Source organism: Zerene cesonia, chromosome 17, assembly GCF_012273895.1.
Source record: "Zerene cesonia ecotype Mississippi chromosome 17, Zerene_cesonia_1.1, whole genome shotgun sequence".
NCBI classification, from domain to species: Eukaryota; Metazoa; Arthropoda; class Insecta; order Lepidoptera; family Pieridae; genus Zerene; species Zerene cesonia.
The window spans coordinates 6,038,087-6,059,341 of record NC_052118.1 but is presented as its reverse complement, the minus strand read 5'-3'; the positions used below and the strand labels follow the sequence as shown (position 1 = coordinate 6,059,341).

Here is a 21,255-nt window from a genome sequence, read left to right as displayed (position 1 = left end):
AAAAGCACGTTAAGAAACACGTAAAAGCACGTTAGAATTACGCTCGTGAGTTTCACTCAATATGAACAATTTGAGAGGTAGCACAATCCTCTAGTGCCTAGGCAACGTTGGGTAATTGGCTCTCGTCATGCGATTACGTTTCTAGCCGATTTAATTACCGCGAAATGATCAGTGTGCCGGCCTCCTGCAATTTACCTATCAATCAAAAAGCGTGTACTGGCGGGAGGTGAACAAAACTGCGCTATAGGTTTTCAATCATTCTTGCAAAGTACAGTGTACAGTGAAAGGCAATGTCGAATCTCGAGTATGGAGTAAGGAAATATAGGTGCGCTGGAGGCTTCGCATTGCAAGCGTTGCGCGCTCAGTTCCAATTTCGTTTGCAAATTATGTACCTACATATTGGCTTATATGTATTTCTTTATTTAAATTACTTAAAAGAAATAAATAGTTTGTTTATTTCATCATATATACATATAAATATTCATATACATATTATGCTTATAAAAGGACGATCAGTTCTTGGTATCGTAATGGTGACGTAGTTCCAAGTTCCTACATTTTATATCACATGTATTATCTTATACATAAATCACACCTGAATCATATAGCTAGTTAAATATTATAAAGATTCTGAATATAGTGGAACGGTCATTATCATACCGCGCAATCCTCGCGTATGTATTAACAAAACATTAAACACTATTTTTGCAAAACTATACCTACCATTATTGTTATTACTGAGAATAATAGTGGTTGTTACTTATTATAGCTGTCTGTATTGGATTAATGTAATGGGCCCTAATATGGTTGGCGTAGCCGCTACGTGTAAACTCGACCTGTGACTTTTTACGCCGCAGAACCCTTTTCGGCGTTAAGCTTTACTTTTATCAAGACATAAAGACCCGTATGAATTTATCTTGAATGGCGTTGACAAAAATGAGAATATAAATAATGCGATGAATAATTCAGCGTGATCGGTATGGAGGGCCGTTGTTCGGAAGGAATAAAAACAGTTCGCGCGGCCGCCTGCCGGAATGCAGCGTCTGATACCTTTTTATGTAATTGTCTCGGAGCACGCACTCATCCATTATCTAACTGATTTAGGAATTACAGAATTCAATAATTTTTTACCTAGTCCTCTGAGTTGAAGGTAATTTATTGTGAATTTAAGATAGGAATTGCGGTTTTTCTCACGATCTCGAGGCGTTCAAAAGGAAATTTAGTAATTACGTGCATATTTGGAAAATATTAATTTATGCTATATGATACTGACATGAAATTAATTTAGAATATTTAATAATTATACCAGTATCTTTAAAAATGCGATTTACATAAATCAAGTAGATATTTTGTGCCATCGCGGTTTCGTTATTATGATATTAACTGTCTCTCATTAAAGTTGTTGAAAAATTCGATCAGCAATCTCTAACGAGTAACGATCATTGAAATATCTAGTCATAAAATTATGAATTCTTATCTCGAAATGTCCGCTTCATTTTGCCGATGTCATTGCTTCTGTAATTAATACTAATTTGCAGTTTCCATTGTTATTCTGCACAGTCCAGCTGATTATTGGTTTTTTAGAAGAAAGCGTCCACCTTCCTTTTGTATGCAATAAAGCGAACATAGAAACAATTTTAAAGTTGCAATATATGCTCTGAGTTTATTGTGGTAAGCTCTAAGTTTGTTTAATTTAAAAAACAAATGATCGCTGGGCATGCTATTGCGACAAGCAATCTGCGTTTACTCACGTTTAGCTCTCAATGAAATTGCATCAATCGGCATCGGGTCGCTTTTATTGGTATTTTTATAATAGACTTTAATTCGATTTTGATTTTTTCTCCGAACTCTTCAGGTGTCACTTTTTCATTTAATACTTTTTAAAATTACTAACAATGCTTCGTGCTGGCAGTCGGAAGTTAACAATGACCATAATGATAACGTTTTTATATATACACAAATAATGTTAAACGTTCTAATCGTTTTCTTATAATTTTCTGAGCCACGGTGCATTTGTTGCTAATATTTTCATTTGTTTATTGTATAAACATATAAATTAATTATTGTTAATTAATATAAATTCCTAAATAGCTACATAGAAAACTCGACGGACACTTAAAAAATGTCGGTGTTATACATTTAGCCAATGTATATATCTTTCTAGTTAGATTCTAGTTTACTTTAACCTATTATTATATTTCTATAGGTACGCTTCGACCTCCAGGCTTGATAGGTGGAAGCAAGCCAAAAGTAGCGACGCCCGCCGTGGTTTCCAAGATAGAACAATACAAACGTGAAAATCCAACAATTTTCGCGTGGGAGATACGCGAGCGGCTGATTTCTGAAGGTAAACACACAATGACCTCTAGAAATTAATAGCAGGAGATTTTGTATAAGTCAGGAGCTAAAACGTTCCCCACTTTGAGAGTATCATGAGTGCCTTGAGCGGTCACGATGCGACCGCGCCGGTATCCGCGCATTCAGTCGTTCCTGCAACTTAGCGCGCCCTTTCTTGCGACAACAAAGGCCGTAATTTAAACAATTTTACTCATAAACTTGTTACAGTTTTCTTATACAGTAAAGATTTTGGAATCTTATGAGTTTTAAAAATAAAAAGCATACAATGTACACTCAGCGGTCAATGAAGAAACGATGTGGTCATTGAAAAATACATACAATGTAATTCACATTAATCAAAAATTTGTCTAAAAGATTATGTAATATGAAATATATGTTTGTTTGATAGTTGTCATTAATTATTAATCAAACAAAAATATCATTGTAAAGTAGCCCAATTACCTTTGTTTAGAAAATTAATAGTACATACATGTAGTAAAAAGAAAGGATCCCTACCATACATATGTTTAATACCTCGTATAGTTACCATATCCTTGGTACAGTACCCCCAGGGGTCCGGGGTTCAATTCAAGTTGGGGACGAAGAAAAAAAATGTATCGGCAGAGGACACAGAAGGTTGAGCACCTACTTGTCCGTAAGAAAAGTCGATCAGTGAAACAGATGCATAATGCATCTGCCCCATACCCCACAGGGGGACACGGGACTTCACTTACTCGTATGGAATTTAAACTAATTGCTTAAGTTTTTTACATTTCTTTCTGATAATTGGCACTAGCGTCGTAAATTGTCCAACCAATTACGCTAGATCAATACTGGGAACGAATTTGTAGGCATATAAAATACATTTGTCCAAATTAGAACAAGAGTTTTAAACTATTAGTGCTGTAGAAGTTTTTATAACCATACCAAAGCCATTTTTAGTGCGTAATACCGGTGTCCCGTGAGCCTCTCGAATTACGAAGCGTGTTGTGCTTGCGTGTTCGCTTCTTATTTTAATATTTAATAATGATAATATTAATCTTTGTTTTGAAAAATACAATACGACACAGCAATAAATTAGCGAAATTTGTCTCACCATACCTAATCATTAAAGTATAGCTGTTCATTGTAATTAATATTTTTATTTGTTGTGTAAATTTATTAAAGAGGAAATATTTCTTTTCATGCATGTAAGTTTTAATGCTTTCACAGCTTAGTAAGAGCATCTTCACTGATTGACAAAGGCTATAAATGTACAATGGGCGAAGCCGGGGCAGGCCGCTTGTCATTTATATATAAATAAAAGTCCAGAGTTACCTAAACAACTTATATAATAAGGTTAATAGTCTGCGATTTAGGTAGACGATAATCACTGAAATCCAATTATGAAAATGCTTGTTAAATGAACTTTAGGTATCGTGTCAATACGTTTGGGAGGTCAGTTGGTAAAGCCAATAAAATGCTTACCCGAATATAGTCTAATAGCTTCAGCGATGGCCTCCGGCTTACCGAAACGGATATCGTGTAATATGAGGAGGCTTTGTATTAACTGCTCCTAGATTAAAAAAAATAGACCGTAAAGCAAGTAAAGCGCGACGAGTATAACAACAGAGTAATTAAGAAAGAATTTGGTTTGTAAATGAAGTATCTAGCTTCATCTGTTTTTAGTTTCTTATTGTAAAAAGCAATCACTGTATAATCAAATATGTTTACAGACATAAACAAAATGCTATGTGATCGGGAAATAAACATTATTTAGTATAAGAATAAATTAGGCGTTTCCATATATAGGCATTTTGTTGGCTTTTAATGATAATCTTAATATCTTTCGGTAATTACACGCATTATAACACGTATTTCTCACAGCAATGAACTTATATACAGGAGCAAGTAAATTAATATGAAAACGTTCTTAACATTAAATAAAGTTCTTAGTTAATTTCTAAAATGTAAAAAGGGTTGAAAAAGTTCCGGATGTCTGTATGGGTGGATGTGGCACGACCACGGCTGTAGACATGCATTTATCGAGACTATTATTATAAAAACACATGCTCCAGAATTACATCACGCAATTTCCTATATCTTAAAAATAGCTTTGACAAGATGCCGTTGAATTATTATATATATTATCTGTTATTTAAGAAAGACCAAAATGAAAGTGAATTGAGTTATATATGTATTTTTTTCTTGAAACTGATGACATAGATTTTTTTAACTTAATGAATGGCTACAATTTTGAAATTATTTTCGTGCTATAATGTGCAAGTTCTCGATCAACGTCCGAAAAATTCGAAAGCAAGACAAGAGATTATCTTTAAGATATATTTGTATGTAGAGACGAAATTACAAAATTCATCGTTCATACCAGTTCATAAGAAAAAAGAGCATTGTTAAAAGTAAACGAAAAGTCAAAGCCATTTGTATTTGAACGCATAATGGGCGTCTTAAGGTTTGAGGCCAACGAGCCAATTGCGATAATTGCCCTCAAAGACACATTCTGCAGTAAAGCCGAATAATGTTAGCTGAGAAAGAACATAAATGATTTAATGTGTATCATTCGGATCAAAATCTTATTGGAAACTATTAAGGCTTACAATGCTTTAATGGAGCATGTTAATAAAGAAGTCTGTGTAGGGCTGAATTACTTCGCCATTACATTTTCTCTAGAATACAGCGCATGCGATCGCCTATAGAACGGGTTTCGCTTATGAGACCGTTTCTGGTTTACGATATCATTCGATACCGGATTAGGAGACGATAGCGTTCTTGATGGAAAACAGTGTGCTAAACTGATATGTAACCTTGGAATCCTTAGGTGATAGCATTTTGTTGCAGTTACATTAATATGATGACGACTGGTTAGATTTACGCAATGAATTCAATTTAACACCTTATTCTATAGACATCGTAGTTTTTATTTATATATTACGACTATAGCTTCACACTCAATTACCTTTTATTGCAGCTTTTTATTAAACCATTTGTTTAATGTTGTCCGTTGAAAGAAAAAGTATGTGAAAAGCTTTTATGTGCTCAATTCAGAACAATATTGTTCCATTGGTCTATGTGGGTAATTCTAAGAATAAATTCTATATATTTGTTAATGAGTAAATTTATAGTCAACCAATAAAATGGAATATAAGCTTAATATCATTAAAAATAAGTTTCTACTCTATTTGGCCGTTCTGAATGTGTTCTTATGCGTTGCGTTTGTAAGAATTATTACTTATTATGAAACGGCAAAGTTTGCTACATTTTTTACTTTTATCATTGACATTATCGTCATTTGTTGAAATGTGTTTAAAATAATTGCTCCATCGCAGTGCGCACCCATGCTTACGTTGTATACGAAAATTGCACGCAATTTTCTGTCCGTTGTTCGTAAATGCTCACATATTTGCTGTAATTAGTGAATACAGCTTTTATTTTATTTTAAAAATACTCATAATACAGTTAGCTTTGTTGGTTGGATTCCGGGAGGCATTCAGTATTTTTTTTCGTTATGGCGCACATATTATCGCTCGTAGCTTGACTGTATTTATGATTGATTCTATTAGATCGAACGATGGTTTCGGTTTATCAAAGCGTGTTGACCGGACTGGACCTCCTGCTGACGAGGGAGCCTCAAGATTCATATCATTGTTAACTAAAAATTTATCAGACACGACTTAAAATAACCTTTACGTTAATGGAGAAAAATGTTAATCATTATATAAAAATTGTAAATAACACGTAATGTGACTAAAATCTAAAAGCCATTTGGTTTTATTAATTTTCGATAAAGGTGTCCGTCCTAATTGGATTCAATTAATATAATTTGTTTAGAATGCGTTCCGGTGTTTTAATGAGAATATTGCTAATAAAATTGTACGCACTTAAAATGAGGTAATTTGGAGAAAAATATTTGCTTACAGCATTTAACCGTCTATTTGATATAAGGTCTATGGTACATTAAAAACTGGGCAATGTTAATAGAATTTAAATCAAATTTATTACAAAATGATCACGTTCACAATAGCACGGCTTTGTAAAGAGACGCGTGCCTAACTGACGGCGAGCTTATGAAATTGACCAAATTGATTAGGTTTCTTAACTGAATAGCGGCATACTTTCAATACCGATCGATATTACATTCTATGCGAACAAAAAATAATCAGTAATAATAGTTATTGATAACAGGCAACTGCTTGCGATTTTGTTTGCGTGGAATTGGGTTGGCATACTTTCTAAGGTTCCATATAGCCTCTCTTTTTATTTGAATATATACAATTATTATTTTTATCAATTAATTCCACTCTTCGTTTTATATCTACTTTAGAGTCGAGTTGAATATATCCAACAATACTTATTTATACGCGATGTTTTGGAGTTTTAATGTGGGAGTCAAGTATGCTTCAGCACGAATTGGGCAAGCTCGAACCGGGGAAGGTACCATATCCGCACAGATTATTGTCGTGAAAAAGTAGCATGCGAATGATACTTTGTTTTGTACTACGAGTGGGGAAGCCGGAGCCTGCTTCCTTTTCCTAACCCTTCCTGGTCCATTCCTTATTTCATGTCGTCAATCCTTTTTTTATCTCTTATTGTTTAAAAGCAGGCAACGCAACGAATGCGTTCTTTACTCATATACGAATGGTGCAAAAACCACCACTTTAGTTGTCCTCTATAACAACAACAAATAAGATTGTGATTTGGCAAGTTCTTTTAACACATTTATATAAATTTTCGAATTTTCTATATCCTTAAAGTTATACACGGTATACATACAGTTTTTTTCTGCAAATGCTTATAGAAGTTTCGCCTTTTATCAATTAACGCGGATACTCCTTCGCTATAATAAATAAAAACGAGCCATTAACTCAAAACTTACGTCGATTTAGGTTGGAATCGCAAAGTGAAACACCAAACATAAAGTCATAAAATTCAATACTATAATGAACTCGTGATCACAATAATGACAATTAATGATATTTTTAATATAAAATAATGTCATCGAAATATGAAAAATACGTTTGTTGTACAAATTTTAAGAAGAGAAATAATATAGCAATAATTTATTTGAGTATAGTTAGTGAAGGAGCCTTATGGGTTAAAGGCGTCGGCATGCTATTATTATAGCTCGCGAGTTTGAAAGCTGGCGATCTCGTAAATTGGGTTCATTATTTACGAGTTAGTGTATAATGTTTTATTTGCTATAGTACTATTGATCTGTAATTGCTTTTCGTTTGCTATTAATCTGCCATAAAACTAGTCCAGGAGTTCCATTTATCTAAATAAAATTGAAAAGGAAGATATATTGAATACGGTGGTATTGTGCCTATTTTGAGTCAAAACATTTTGTAATTTAATTTTAACTATTTTAATTACTGAAAAAATATACTCGATAATATGTTTATATTACAATAATAAACATATAATACCTATTTCCTTGGTTTACTTGAAAGAAATTGGTGTTAAAAACAATAGTTTGTTGCTTTCTAGTAATTATCAAGATAATATATGGAGATGATAAAATTTATTATTAAAATAGTATGCAGCAACTTATACGACGTTTAGAACTTTTGTACTTTTAATTAAATAAGCATTGTAATTTTTCAATATTAAAATTATTCTCCATATCTTTGCTTCTTCATCTTATTTTTCTTTTACTCCTGAAAAATATTAAACAATACAGAATTACGAGTAGTCAATAAACAAACACAACGTGAACGAGAATGTGAACGAAGAATGTACATTTTATACAAACCAAATATTAAAATTACTAACCAATTCTAATGTTGAAAAGACGGTATTGTTGCACAGATAACATATAACCGTCATAAACTCAGCTTTCTAATCTATGGTACGGTTTCGTTAATTGTTGTAGTGTTCGAGACCGCGCTTATCAAAACATAGCGGCTCATCGACAGCGTCTAAATTTTAATAAGGAGCCCACTACCGCCTTTGTTAATAATGACGTGGCAATTTTGGACAATAGCTTGCGCAACTTATCAACTGAATCGATATCGGTTTATGAGGCGTTACGAGCCGCTCTAGCTACTGACCAAATTTTGATTAATTGCATTCTTATGCTTTAAAGTTGCATTCCCGAATCGAATTATTAAATATCGCTGATTTATTAGCGATCTTTATTTTACGATATTTCGTGAATCAGCATTTTTCACATACATTGTTAACTTTTTGTTTTTAATTTTAAATGGTGCTAATTGTTCCTGCGCTATTTCGATTAAAACTGTGTGGTACAATACCTTTATTGATATTAACAACTTAAATATCAGAATTGCGTCTTTGTCAGTTTTACTATTTTTATGTAACCATTTTAATGGTCACTTATCTACACCATTTCTCTTAGTGTGTTTAGAAAAACAATCATATTATTGTTAAAATGCTAAAGTTAAAGTCATCCTAACAAGCTTACTAAAGCTGTGGCTTGTAAATGGAGCCCAATTTTTTTACACCACTTTTTTGACATTTACTAACAAGGTCTCGCCTTGTCCGTCCACATTGTATTGAGGAAATAAATCAAATCCACATAGCTTCTAATAAACCGATACATTTATTGATTTGTTACAGCATCAAATTGGTTCCCAGCAGTGCATCAAACGCGATGTTGCCTGTCATAGCACGAATTACAGTTTGAATTATACGCATCCACGTTTATTATAATTTCTTAACATTTTAACGTTAACGTAAAATTTGATGTTTAGAGAAAATTGGTATAGCCATTTAGGTATATGCAGCTCAGAGTAGTCATAAACAATACAGAGGCATTTTTAATATTAATTGTTGTCTATTAAATTATGTTATTAGCAGCGCACTACGAATATGTGCTGTTTCCTGTTTAACGTCAAACGTGTTACAAAGGCAATAAATCATGCTGGCACATTTGTTAATTTGCTTGTTCATTGCTAATTGAAACAGGGAAGTGGGTGCGTAACGTAACATTTATCGCAACGCTGTGGAACCCCCGCTGGTGCGGACACCTTTTTACTTGGTCATCACCGCGGGTGCCACTTGATTGCCTCCGATCTCATCGTTTTATGTTCTCCATAAAGCCAACAATAATTCATTTAGACGACGTGACGCCACTCATTCGTTAACTGGTTCTACTCGCTCATCACGAACGTGATTTTTGAATATTAGATGTACGCAATTGATGTGATTGTATTTAATTCTACTAGCTCTGCGGCGAGAAAGATACATAGTAAATTAAATGTATATAGTAGTTATGTTTGATTTACTTTCGTATGATATCAATGATGAGCATAATTTCTCTTATGTTTGTGAGTTGATAAGAGTTCCAAATGACAGAATTAAATATATCATTTCGCTTTACTTATCCGTCGAAAATATAATTTTAGTGGTTGCCAAATTATTTTATTTAAAATATTTATATTTCTCTATATGTATTGGGTAATTTTAATGATTATATTACAGATTTGATTGTGATCTTAATGTCTAAGAATATGATCCAGTCCTTGCTTTTTCGTATACAATTTATCTTTTGTTTATTAATATATCCATACGTTGAAGTTGCGAATTATTTTTTGATATTCAAAATAATAATCTAAAATATACTTCTTTGCTATATTCATTGATATATGATCGAATAAGTTTCGATATTACATTACATGCGTGATTTAATTTCTTTCAACTTTTAGTATTGAAAAAACAACTAGAATTTACTTTGAAAAATATGTTCTTTAAAAATAGTGGACATTCATATAAAAAAATAATCTGAGTCTTTAGGTACATATTCATTAAAATTCAAAATTACCACAGGCCTCCGCGGTCATATAACTGCAATAAAACCCTTTGATAACAAATCAGAACTATAGTAAGCCTTGGCGTAGAAATGAGGTACTTAAAAATGTTAGCCTAACTTTTACTTCGACCATAATGGCCCTAATCAAATTTATCAGAGAGTCGGCTCGAATAAAACAAATAAATTCATTCCGAACCATTAGGCACGAGATTCGATTGTTAATGTCTCAATTTAGAAGCGGACGTAAATCTTCAAAGGCGTGACAATTACTGTTACTTTCCGGCAATACAAACAAAAAGGTTTTCCGTCAATTATCGATAAATTAACCCGATTAAACACTATGGTAGACGGCGCCGGAGCGCCTTATCTTTGGACATGCCACGCTTTTAGGCAGGTAACAACTTACAATACTCTTCATTTTTGGAGTCGATTAGCTTTTTATTAGAATTTCGTGTGAACAAAATTACTCAGACATTAACCACAAACGACTCTCGCAAATATTGTGATGTACGATGATTATAGTCGAGTAACCATTCATTACGATACTTTGAAAGGATATCATCTTCTCGTTATTTAAAGTATCTTAACTTTAAATAGAAGCGGAGCCCATTGTGACTAATCATGATTAAACGACTTTAGACAAATTGCGGGGCCGTGACTAGGCATTTAGGATCCGAGTTTGATCCCAAATCATTAAAAGAACAATTATAGATATCGAGTTCCCACCTGCAACTTGTTGGCGGATAATGATCTCATTCAAAACAAACACTTAACCAATAGACTTTACATGATATCCTAAAAAGAGAAGATCGTTCTAGATAATAACGAATTACTTATTATATCTATAACAATATTTTCAATAATTTTATTAATTTGTACAAAGTGATGATAGCGATGTCGTTCGCTTTCACTTAACATAAAGTTCTTTGTACCCACCCATCACTATTCCATTTCTTTGCGAAATTCCAAATATAAAATCGAAAGTATATAAAATTTGCCTCGTTCGATTTCGATGTTACAGAAACATGTGAAAAAATGCATAAGTATTAAATAACATTCTGCAAATTTATTGATATTGCGATTATTCAACTCTGCCCTTTTTGTTAAAATTATATCGCATTAAATGGAGATTATGTTACACTTTAGCGTGTTAACTTTTACTGGTAATTAAAAACTGACTTTATTGGTGTTTTTATAACACAAATGCAGGAAACGAAACGGGTATGCAGTTGACGGTAGGCCATATAATCTAATGTTGAAACAAAATCCAGTGAGGCAACACTATAAAGGTGTGAAATTTATAAACTAGAGCGATTTAAATGCCGAATCGACAAGAAAAACTAAATTTCTTGTTTTCCGAAATTTCTCATTAAAATACCTATTTATTGACAACAGCGCCCACCTAGCTTTTATTATCGATAAATAGATGCCTTGTTACGGAACAAAAAGCAATTTAACCGTTTTGTTAAAGATCATACAAGTTTTTTGTTTACCGTCCATGAACAACGAACTATATTAATATCGGCTACGCGTTGTTGAGCTCTCACAGAATGTTACAAGACATTCAATGTTTTGTTTTCTTTTTCTTACAAAACGATGGTGCCGGTATAATTGAAGATTTCGGCTGGTGAATGATGACTGGTGACCAAGAGGTATTTCTCAGCCATATCAAGCCATCGATTTAAAGAATTTTCTATGGAGGCATCAGCTTAATGCGCCGATTACGAAGTCAACAAATTGTATGGAGGGCAGTTTTTGTGTTTTCGACGTGCTAACAATAAGCGGAGGCGCGCAACTGATCATTACCATTATGCTATATAAGGCTTTGTGTTTTGAGTAAATTATAACAGGTAGGCTTTGTGTTTTATTTGATGCAGCTTCATGTCGACGTGTCGGGAGCCGCAGACAATAGGGCTTCATTACTAACCGTGACCATATTAAATCTATCTTGTGTAGCTACGTAGTGACAAGATTTTATAAGACGTGTATGAATGTCGGCAATCGTATATTTCTGTATAATATTTTGAGACTATGGCTTTTGTATGCTGATTAATATCGAAACTTGTAATTATGTAATATGTGTAAAGCCTATATATTGTAATAAGAACTCACCATGTAGCTTGTGTGGTATAAACGAAAAAATCGGCGTCGAGATAACCTTTGAATTGACAATTCATTACGAGTGTATTATTGGACATGATTCGTAACTAACATTTCAGAAATAATTAGTAATAACGATCTGTTTATAGCAAAGCGGCTTTGAATGCAGGAATAAAACGTGTATAAGTAAAGAGTGTTCATTAAGCAATTATACTCAATTGTTCCTTGGTATAATTGTCAGACGTAGAAACGACAAGTTTGAATAGTAATCAGTGAACGGAATATGTCTATTTTGTGTAAATACAGGTAAATTGCTTTACCTTTGCGACATTTTAAGTAATTGAAGTAAACGGCGTATTTATGATATTGATAATTGTGTTCTATATGAAGGAATCATGCCTTCTAACAACTCTATAGCTCACAAACGTATCATTAAATTAATAAGGATTAGGACTTTTGTAACGTGACTATTTTTATTCATATATCTAATATATATCTAATATACCTATGGGTATCCACATAATAATTAGGTGAAAGATTTGCCATTGGCTGAATACCAAAGTCAGTATTAATTTAAGCAGAACTTATATGTACAGAACGTTCATTTGAAATTTATATTTACAGAAGATTAATAGGTATATAGGTGTATCCTTTGCTCTAATGTTTTAAGAACTCGCATGATGTTCCTCGCAACCAAAACAGTGAAGTCGTGAGTTAAACTCAGGTCATTATGCATAAAATACGGCACAAAAAGGAATGAAAGAAAACACTTACGGTACGAAAATATTAAAATCTTCATGCCAGCACATACCAGTTCCATACATGCTCGAACAGATTATAACATAATTATGTGGTTCATAGAGAGTAATAATGTTAGAGTTAAACATTGCTAGCATGACCACGCGAAGCAACTGCTCAGTAGCTTAACAACGAATTCTACGACAATTACAAACGGACAGGCTATGATTAAATTATGGCACTTACTCGGAGTGTTTCCTGAAAATTACATGGGATGGCTCTGCCAAGGCTGTTCTGGCACGCGATACCTTTGCACGCATTAAAAGATACATAATGGCGAGCTGTTTCAAACGCGACCAATGACGCATCGGTTTTAACGCGCTGCTGGTCACTCATTTTCTGCGCATATTGTAATTATTTGTAGGTTGCTCAAGAAATAGCGCAGAAAATGCAATTATGCAACAGTTTGCGAGCCAGTCTACCTTGAACCTTCAGTTACTTGATACCGAGATGAGTTGAAGCGGGAAATATTATTTTAAGTGTATAAATTATAGTTATCATGCTTATTTAATGCATCTATTAAGTTATCTTTATCGGCAATGAGTAATATTGTTTTAATAAACACTTGTGGTGTATGTTACAACATTGAATATTTCATATAAAGTGACAAACAACAGGCAATTAACTAATTCTCTGGATATGCATCTTGAATTACTTTATTATGTTTCTCATTAATCATATGAAATCTAGTTACATATAGAAGAAGCGTATGCATATTTTCGACCTGTTTAATTAAAAACTGTTCTATGAACAGTACCACCCTAATAGGGTAAGAATTTTAGGTACCTACATATTTTCAACGTGTACAATATTATGCAGACGTGAAATGTCCTATACAGTTCACCGACTAATTATTATTCGTTTTAAAATTGTAAAAATGCTTAATAATGCATAAAATTATTTATGTATCGATGGAAATCTACAACTTCTTTGGTTTTCTTCTTCTCCTTTTCCGTGTTAGATAAAATAATTTGTTTGCAAATAAAATAATTGAGTAACCTGCATTAGTAAATAGTTAAAAAAAAATAATAATTCATTTATTTTAATATCTCTATATTATTTTACCTATACGTTGGCGTTACCTAAAAGTTTTATTCTGATTGAATTTCCTTATTTTTTAACAGGTGTATGCACGAATGCAACAGCGCCCAGCGTGTCATCAATAAACAGGATCCTGCGGAACAGGGCGGCTGAGCGCGCCGCAGCCGAGTTCGCGAGGGCGGCGGGCTACGGCCTGTACGCGGCGCCACCGCCGTACGGCAGCTTCCCGTGGGGCAGCGGCGGGGTGTGGCCGCCCGGCAGCCTGCCGCTCCCGCCAGGAGTGCCCGCGCCTTCGGTGGGCGTGCCGCATCCAGATGCAATGAAACAGGGCTTCTTGACCTCATCCGGTCGGGGACTTATCGGTAAGTTTTACGTATTACGTGTGCTCATGTTTTTTTATTATTTTTATGTATATTTTTATGTATTATTATCATTATACCTGGCAGAATAGTGACAGGTTTTATTAATCTGTAATGATACTTAACCAAAAACGATTAGCTAAGATCTTATGTATGTTCATTTTTTATTTGTAGATGTAGACGGTGATGATTCAGGATCTCTAGACGGCGAACAGCCGAAATTTAGACGAAATAGAACCACATTTAGCCCAGATCAATTAGAAGAACTTGAGAAAGAATTCGAAAAGTCGCATTATCCATGTGTATCAACAAGGGAACGATTAGCTTCCAAGACATCATTGTCGGAAGCTCGAGTTCAGGTAAATATTATGAACATACAAACTCTTTGAATATTTATCGCATACTTGTAAATTAGTCACCCAGCTTAAATAATGGCGCAAAATGTCTTAATCATTATCTCGAGTCAATGCTTTTATATAACTTCTATTAGCATTCATGAATATTTGATGATAGAGTGAGAACCAAATACTAATCTCGTTTATTTACCGTTACTGACAGGTTTGGTTTTCCAACAGACGAGCCAAGTGGAGGCGCCACCAGCGCATGAACCTACTCAAGCGCGGTGGCGGGTCCCCCTCGCACCGCCTCCCCCATTCACCCTCCCGTTCCCGATCACGGTCTTTATCCCCAACGCGCATTGCTTACCACGCTCCACAAATGGGTGGAGAGAACAGCGCCTTTAAAGCGCTTGCCCACCAAGATACCAACGCCTTGAAGGCTCTATCCCAACACGCTCAATTCGAAACCAATGCGCTCAAGGCATTGTCGCAACAAGCGTTCGATGGTAGCGCATTTAAGCCCCATTCCACGTTGGAAAATAGTGCGTTTAAAGCGCTTGTACCAAATTCAGCGGCGGCGGCGTTATTAGCGGCACAATCCATACAATTAGCCCGCGGATACGAATCTCATTCGGATTCAGACGAGGAAATAAATGTACACGATGAGAGCGAAGACGAGAGCGAGAAACAAAAAAATAAGACTAGATCCAGATCTCCGAGCCCTTGTCGCCAACGATCGATGACCTCTAACGATTTGCCTCTACAGTTAACAAAACACGATCGTTGATATCATTGTTTGTTAATAAAATTATTTATTTACATTGTAAAATTAAGTCGTTCATTGAATACCGATGTTCCGATAGTATAATTATTATGCAAATTCAAATCCTAGAGTGTTAATACTCCTGTTAGATTGTAAATTTATGTAAATATGTAGATATTGCGATAGCCGATTACTGTAAAGAGATGGATCAAATAAATTTAAGCCTGCACAAATATTTTCTGTATCTAATTTAGAAGATTACCAGAATTGTTGTCAATGTCAGTTTTTGAAGAGAATGATATGCTTGATGTAATGCTATAAATTTAAAAATTTATTTATGTGAACAATACATTTTAATTAGATGCGAAACCAATGATTAATGTTTATAAATATTGTGAATTGATAGAAAATGCGTACGTGCGTGTACCTATAGTATCAGATGTATAACTTTTCTCCGTCAACGATTACTGAAATATTTCATACATATCATATTATTATTTAGTTTACAATAGTTGTTGCTGATGTTTTATTTTATAATAGCGGTTTTTGATGAAATAGTATGAAACAAATTGTTGATATTGTTACATTCTCAGAACTGTAAACTATTTATTGAATAGATAATTTTATTTTAATGTAAATAATATGTAGAATTAATTCAAATGGGGTACCTATTTAAATATAATTTAATAAATTTTAATGAACATATATTTTTTTCATTGCTCCCGATTTATTCTTCAATAAACAATTATTGAACCTAGATTTATAATACTGATATAATTGCAATAAAATCTAATTTATTTGATTTTATATGAATAGCTGTTTGACAATAACCATGATGTTACGTGTTGAATACAATATCTTATTTGATTTGGCATTATTTCGTTTTCTGTTACGATATCAGTGTATACAGTTAATGACAACAAATGGAGTACGCACTCGTACCTACCTACAAACCTTACCCTACTTAAGTAGTACAGAAAATTATGAAATCTAAAGCATGTTTTGAACGATTTGGTTAAAATAATAACGACGTTATAAGTGAATATTTAGTTGATGTAAAAATCAATATCAAAATATAAGTCAGTCAATCACGCTGAAACTACTGTACGGATTTTGATGAAATTTCGTATATAGACAGAGTATGAGCTGACTTGGGTGATAGGACACTTTTTAACCGATTAAAATTTGCGAAAAAGATTGCCCCCTTGGGATAAAGCAGGAATCTTGAAACCCCGACAGGGCCGGGACGAGAGTCTAGTTATAAATAAAGGTATATCCGTGATAGTCAATAATATATAATACACTCGCGGGTACATATATTATCGCTCTATTATGTAGGCTAATCGTGTTAAAATACTTCTGCGGATTATTGGCTTAAAATCCCAACTACAAACACACTTTAATAATAACAGAGGAAAAAATTAAAATCTAGAGAGTGTTTAGCAACTTCTTCACGACGAAAATAACCCGAATGTATGTTACAATAATCTCACAGGTAAATAGGGCATGCTCACGCATGTGTTCACATCCATTACATAATATTTAAGAGCAAAATAAATCTGCTAAACGAATACATGCGGTTGTAGTTCGACGTGTTTCTGAAAGCCTATAGCTGCTTAAATAAACTGTTACTCTGATGTCACTCCTCACATAATATGGAACATATTTTATTTCAGTAAAGAGCTAAATAGGGAAAATAGCTGGCGCAATTAATCTTGATATATTTTCAATTGAATATTGAGTTATTTTACCGCATCGCCAATTTATCATTATGAAATTAATAAATTTTAAAAACCAATGAGATTATAAATGGGCTCCTGAGGCTTGCATTCGATACGAAGAGACATTGTTTAAATAAATAAAGATGGTATTTAAGATATAATTTACAAGTGGGCGGTACTAAAAGCAGGATATAATTTAAGATTGTACAGCTAAACAAATAATCACAAATAAGTGCGATAAAAACGGATTAACCATTGTACAATTAAAATAAATTATCGATACGAGACGGACAATATTTAATTTGTTCAATATCTAAAGGTGTTTTCATATTTATTGCGGTACGTTTAATTAATGCTGCCATAATATGTTTAAATTACGTCTTCTAACAATTCACGACTAGTTTTAGTTGCTAATAACTCAAACAGACGTTTTGACGACAACTATATTGATTATGAAAAGTAAATTTGAATGTTTAACACTACTTTCATATTCTACCGATTATGGTTGATAAGTTTAGAGTAGCTTTTTTCATACCTCGCCCATGTTTAGGTAAGTTATTATAAATACAATCGAATCAAATACACAAATCTACAAAACACATACTGGTAATTTCATTTACATTTGTTTGTATATAAATTCTGTAAACGTTATAAAGAGGATATGATAAATTAATGTAATCCCGGCAATTACTGGCTTTACATCCTTACAATACACATCATAATTCACAGCTTTAACAATCGAATCATGCAAGACAATTACCGTTTTTACTCTTTATTATTGGATAAGGTCCCGAATTGTTTCCCGGATATCGACAATCAGGCCGGTGAAAGCCGATCATAATCGAAGCAAAAACTGCTTCGACACCAATTGTCATTGATGTGGATTTTACGGTATTATTTATTAATTGAATAAGTGATTGTCTAAAAGTCATTGTAACATCACAGTATTGGGAATTAGTTTATAATGAAACCTTTGTTACACGTGATTTGGTAACGCATAAAATGTTCAGAAGTCAAAATGAAATTGTAGCGATTATATCAATGATTTTATTGGGATTATTAGTTTCTACATTATTGTATGTGCCATTTCCTATTTTGGATGATTAAATGAAAACACAATTTTGAAGCATAGTCAATATTATAGATATTATAGTAATTTGACATTAAACATAGAGTGAATTTTAGTAAATGTTAAACCGTCGTATATTTAATTATCATCTCTAGTTTTTATAACTAAATGTTTCCTATAAGGGATCAGAGCATTATTACTATGAGAAAATATTTCCAGAATGAACCGACATCTATAATGTTGCTACCTTTACTCAATTATTGAAACCGTCTTGTTGCAACTATCTATGTTTAGAAAGAAAATCTTTGTTTTAGTATTAACACATTCACATTTATGACATTTCAAATTGAATCCCCTTTTGTAAAAGGATGCATGTAAGAGAACATTTAAATTAATGGTAAATGGATAGGATCATTAACAAATTGCCGATGGTGAGAAGTGTATTGCAATCTTCGCCTGGATGTTGCGGACTTATTCTGTGACACACAATCGTATACTTATTTATAAATTATTGATGACTTCTTTCCGATTAGTACCTCTTTATGGTGTATCAAAATGTGAATGAACATGACGTCATATACACTACACAGTGAGGTATGTAAATATATAAGACAAACGTATGGTTGAAAACAATATTGTAATATTTATTAACACTTAAATACCAGTAGCTTTTTACTAAATTGCAATAGCAACTTAACCGGACAGGTTTTTTAAAAAACTTATTACGACGGGAATAAACAAACACGCAATCACTTAAAATTTATTGATAACTTTAAAAATAGAATGTTTCTAGAGCATAAATCTAAAGTGTCAGTCAGCAGTCGCCCAAATGTCACATAAAAGTCGACAGCAACACGTAGAGGGCGTACGGCCAGAATAGTGGTGCGCGGAGATAAAGTTGTAGCGTCGTGATAGTCGCGGAGTGTGGATGCATGTACGCGCGCCGAACCAATAACAATAAATTTTGTGCGTCGTTTGAAGCGCCGAGACAACCCTGCGAACGCCTATGTCCAGCCGATCTTAACATACAAATTGTAATACCGAGAAAGATAGGACGACATCTACTTTAATCGTGGAGCTCTCCATTCTTTTAATCTTCCCAAGGCCCAACATGCGACTGTATTGCGATGCGATTACAGAATAAATGCGTTTGGAGATGGCGATTTGCGGTTAGTTAGCTCGTTATCCAATAAAAAAATGTCTGACCATTTGTATATTTATGCTAAAATATAACTCAATTATGTTTATTTTCTTTTTATGGAGTATAATTGCACAAGCGCGTTATTAAAATATCTAGAATCATACATCCATAACCTTATAAAAACATGTAATAAATTACGTCGGCACTTCAATAATATGTCAAATGATTTATGGTAGGAAAATAAAGCCCCTCCTCCATTAAATTGAGCTAGAAAATGCACCGCTACCGCATAAAACTTCTTATACCTAATATGAAGAAGTACGAGATTTTATATTGCGAAAATGTTAATTCACAGTGTAGCCGTGTTTGTTATGCTCATCGCCCGCAAGCTTCTTATTTTGCTTATTTTTTTTGACGCGTCCCTTAACGAAACACTAAAACATGTGACATCATTGGCATATAAAGTTCACATATTATTCGCATGCAAATTGCTTGACCATTCATAATATGAGTTGTTTAATATACTCGCATCGGACAAGTTACTAAAGAAGGCTAATGTTATGATTAAATTTACCATTTATTGGTGCAGGAAGATTGCTTTGTTCGATGTTTCTGTCAATTTATATTATGCCTTCCATGTCACGCGTAAAATGTGTGTTTTATATGAGGCTATTATTTTTAATAGGAGAATTTACTTAATGACTGGTCTTTATATAGTTTTATGGTAACAATCCATCCTGTATATAATTAACGTGAAAGTTAACAAGCATTTTAGGCTGTTAGAGTGTCACTTACACCTACGTTATTCAATATTTGTCTGTAACTACAGACTAGACTTTGATATTAAACAGTGAGTATTTTCAACTCTATAAACAGCAAATTAGGTATAAGGAAATTGATCCAGTGTATGCGAAATTCAAATCAAACTTTCAAATATAAACATTTATAGCTGCATAATAATTGATACATCCAACAGAAAAACTAAATAAGCAATATATTTGTTGCGTCCCATCCCGCGATAATTTAAAATTTATTGTCTCACCGTATAAGTAAGGTACAGATAATATCGTAGGTAGTTTCATAAAACCATGAGCAGATCCGAAATGTAAGCACATTAAGTTATCGTTCAAATTATCTCCATCTGTGTTACAATATTTATTAGTATCTCACTTCGGGACGGCGCGGTGATTGCGAGCAGAGTGTTCTCTCCCAATTAGGTGGTTATTGACGTTTTACTGTTATCAGGTAAATCTCGAAACGATGGCCCTTATTCGTAGTATCTTTAAATTACTCAGATAAAACCGTGAACTCGCATTTGTATGGCATTAATTAGGCTGAAACGTTTATTTTGAGTACATTTTATTTTTAATCACTTTTTATATACGCGTGTAATTACCGTTGATAAAAATATAATCAAGTGCAGTGATTATGACTTAGTTTATTTGATAATATTATATTGAAATAAACTAATTATGTGTTAAGTAGCTTTAAAAATTAATACAAGATTGTATAAATTTGTGCAAACGTGTATTTCCGTCTTATAAATATATGCACATACCATAGCATGAAACACATATTGTTGAAACTAAAAATCAGTTTAAAATAAAAGTTAGTATTTTTGAAAATAAAGTAGTGTGAATCCGTTATCCGTAAATTGTAGTCATATTTAACCGTACTTATTAATTTTATAACACGTGGTACATTACTCTGTAAGCAATTTATTACATAAAATACAACCATATATTAAAATCTGTTACAAATATTAACATTATAGTCGAGTTTCTACAGTTCACGAATAAGACGTAAATTAATACGTTAACTAT

At 33.3% G+C, this 21,255-nt stretch overlaps 1 protein-coding gene across 3 annotated transcripts in view; it reads left to right on the top strand.

The window, feature by feature from the left end:
* The window catches only part of LOC119833644 (paired box protein Pax-6-like), a 33,116-nt gene extending 16,956 nt beyond the window's left edge, over positions 1-16,160 (top strand). For 2 of the 3 annotated variants that reach the window (XM_038357742.1, XM_038357741.1), the window contains exons 3-6: positions 2,207-2,347; positions 14,125-14,403; positions 14,575-14,759; positions 14,959-16,160. In XM_038357742.1, the coding sequence (XP_038213670.1) occupies positions 2,207-2,347; positions 14,125-14,403; positions 14,575-14,759; positions 14,959-15,525 (1,172 nt within the window). In that variant the 3' untranslated portion in view covers positions 15,526-16,160. The remainder of the gene's footprint in view (positions 1-2,206; positions 2,348-14,124; positions 14,404-14,574; positions 14,760-14,958) is intronic. The other variant, XM_038357745.1, reaches the window with a different exon arrangement.
* The last annotated feature ends 5,095 nt before the right edge of the window (positions 16,161-21,255 follow it).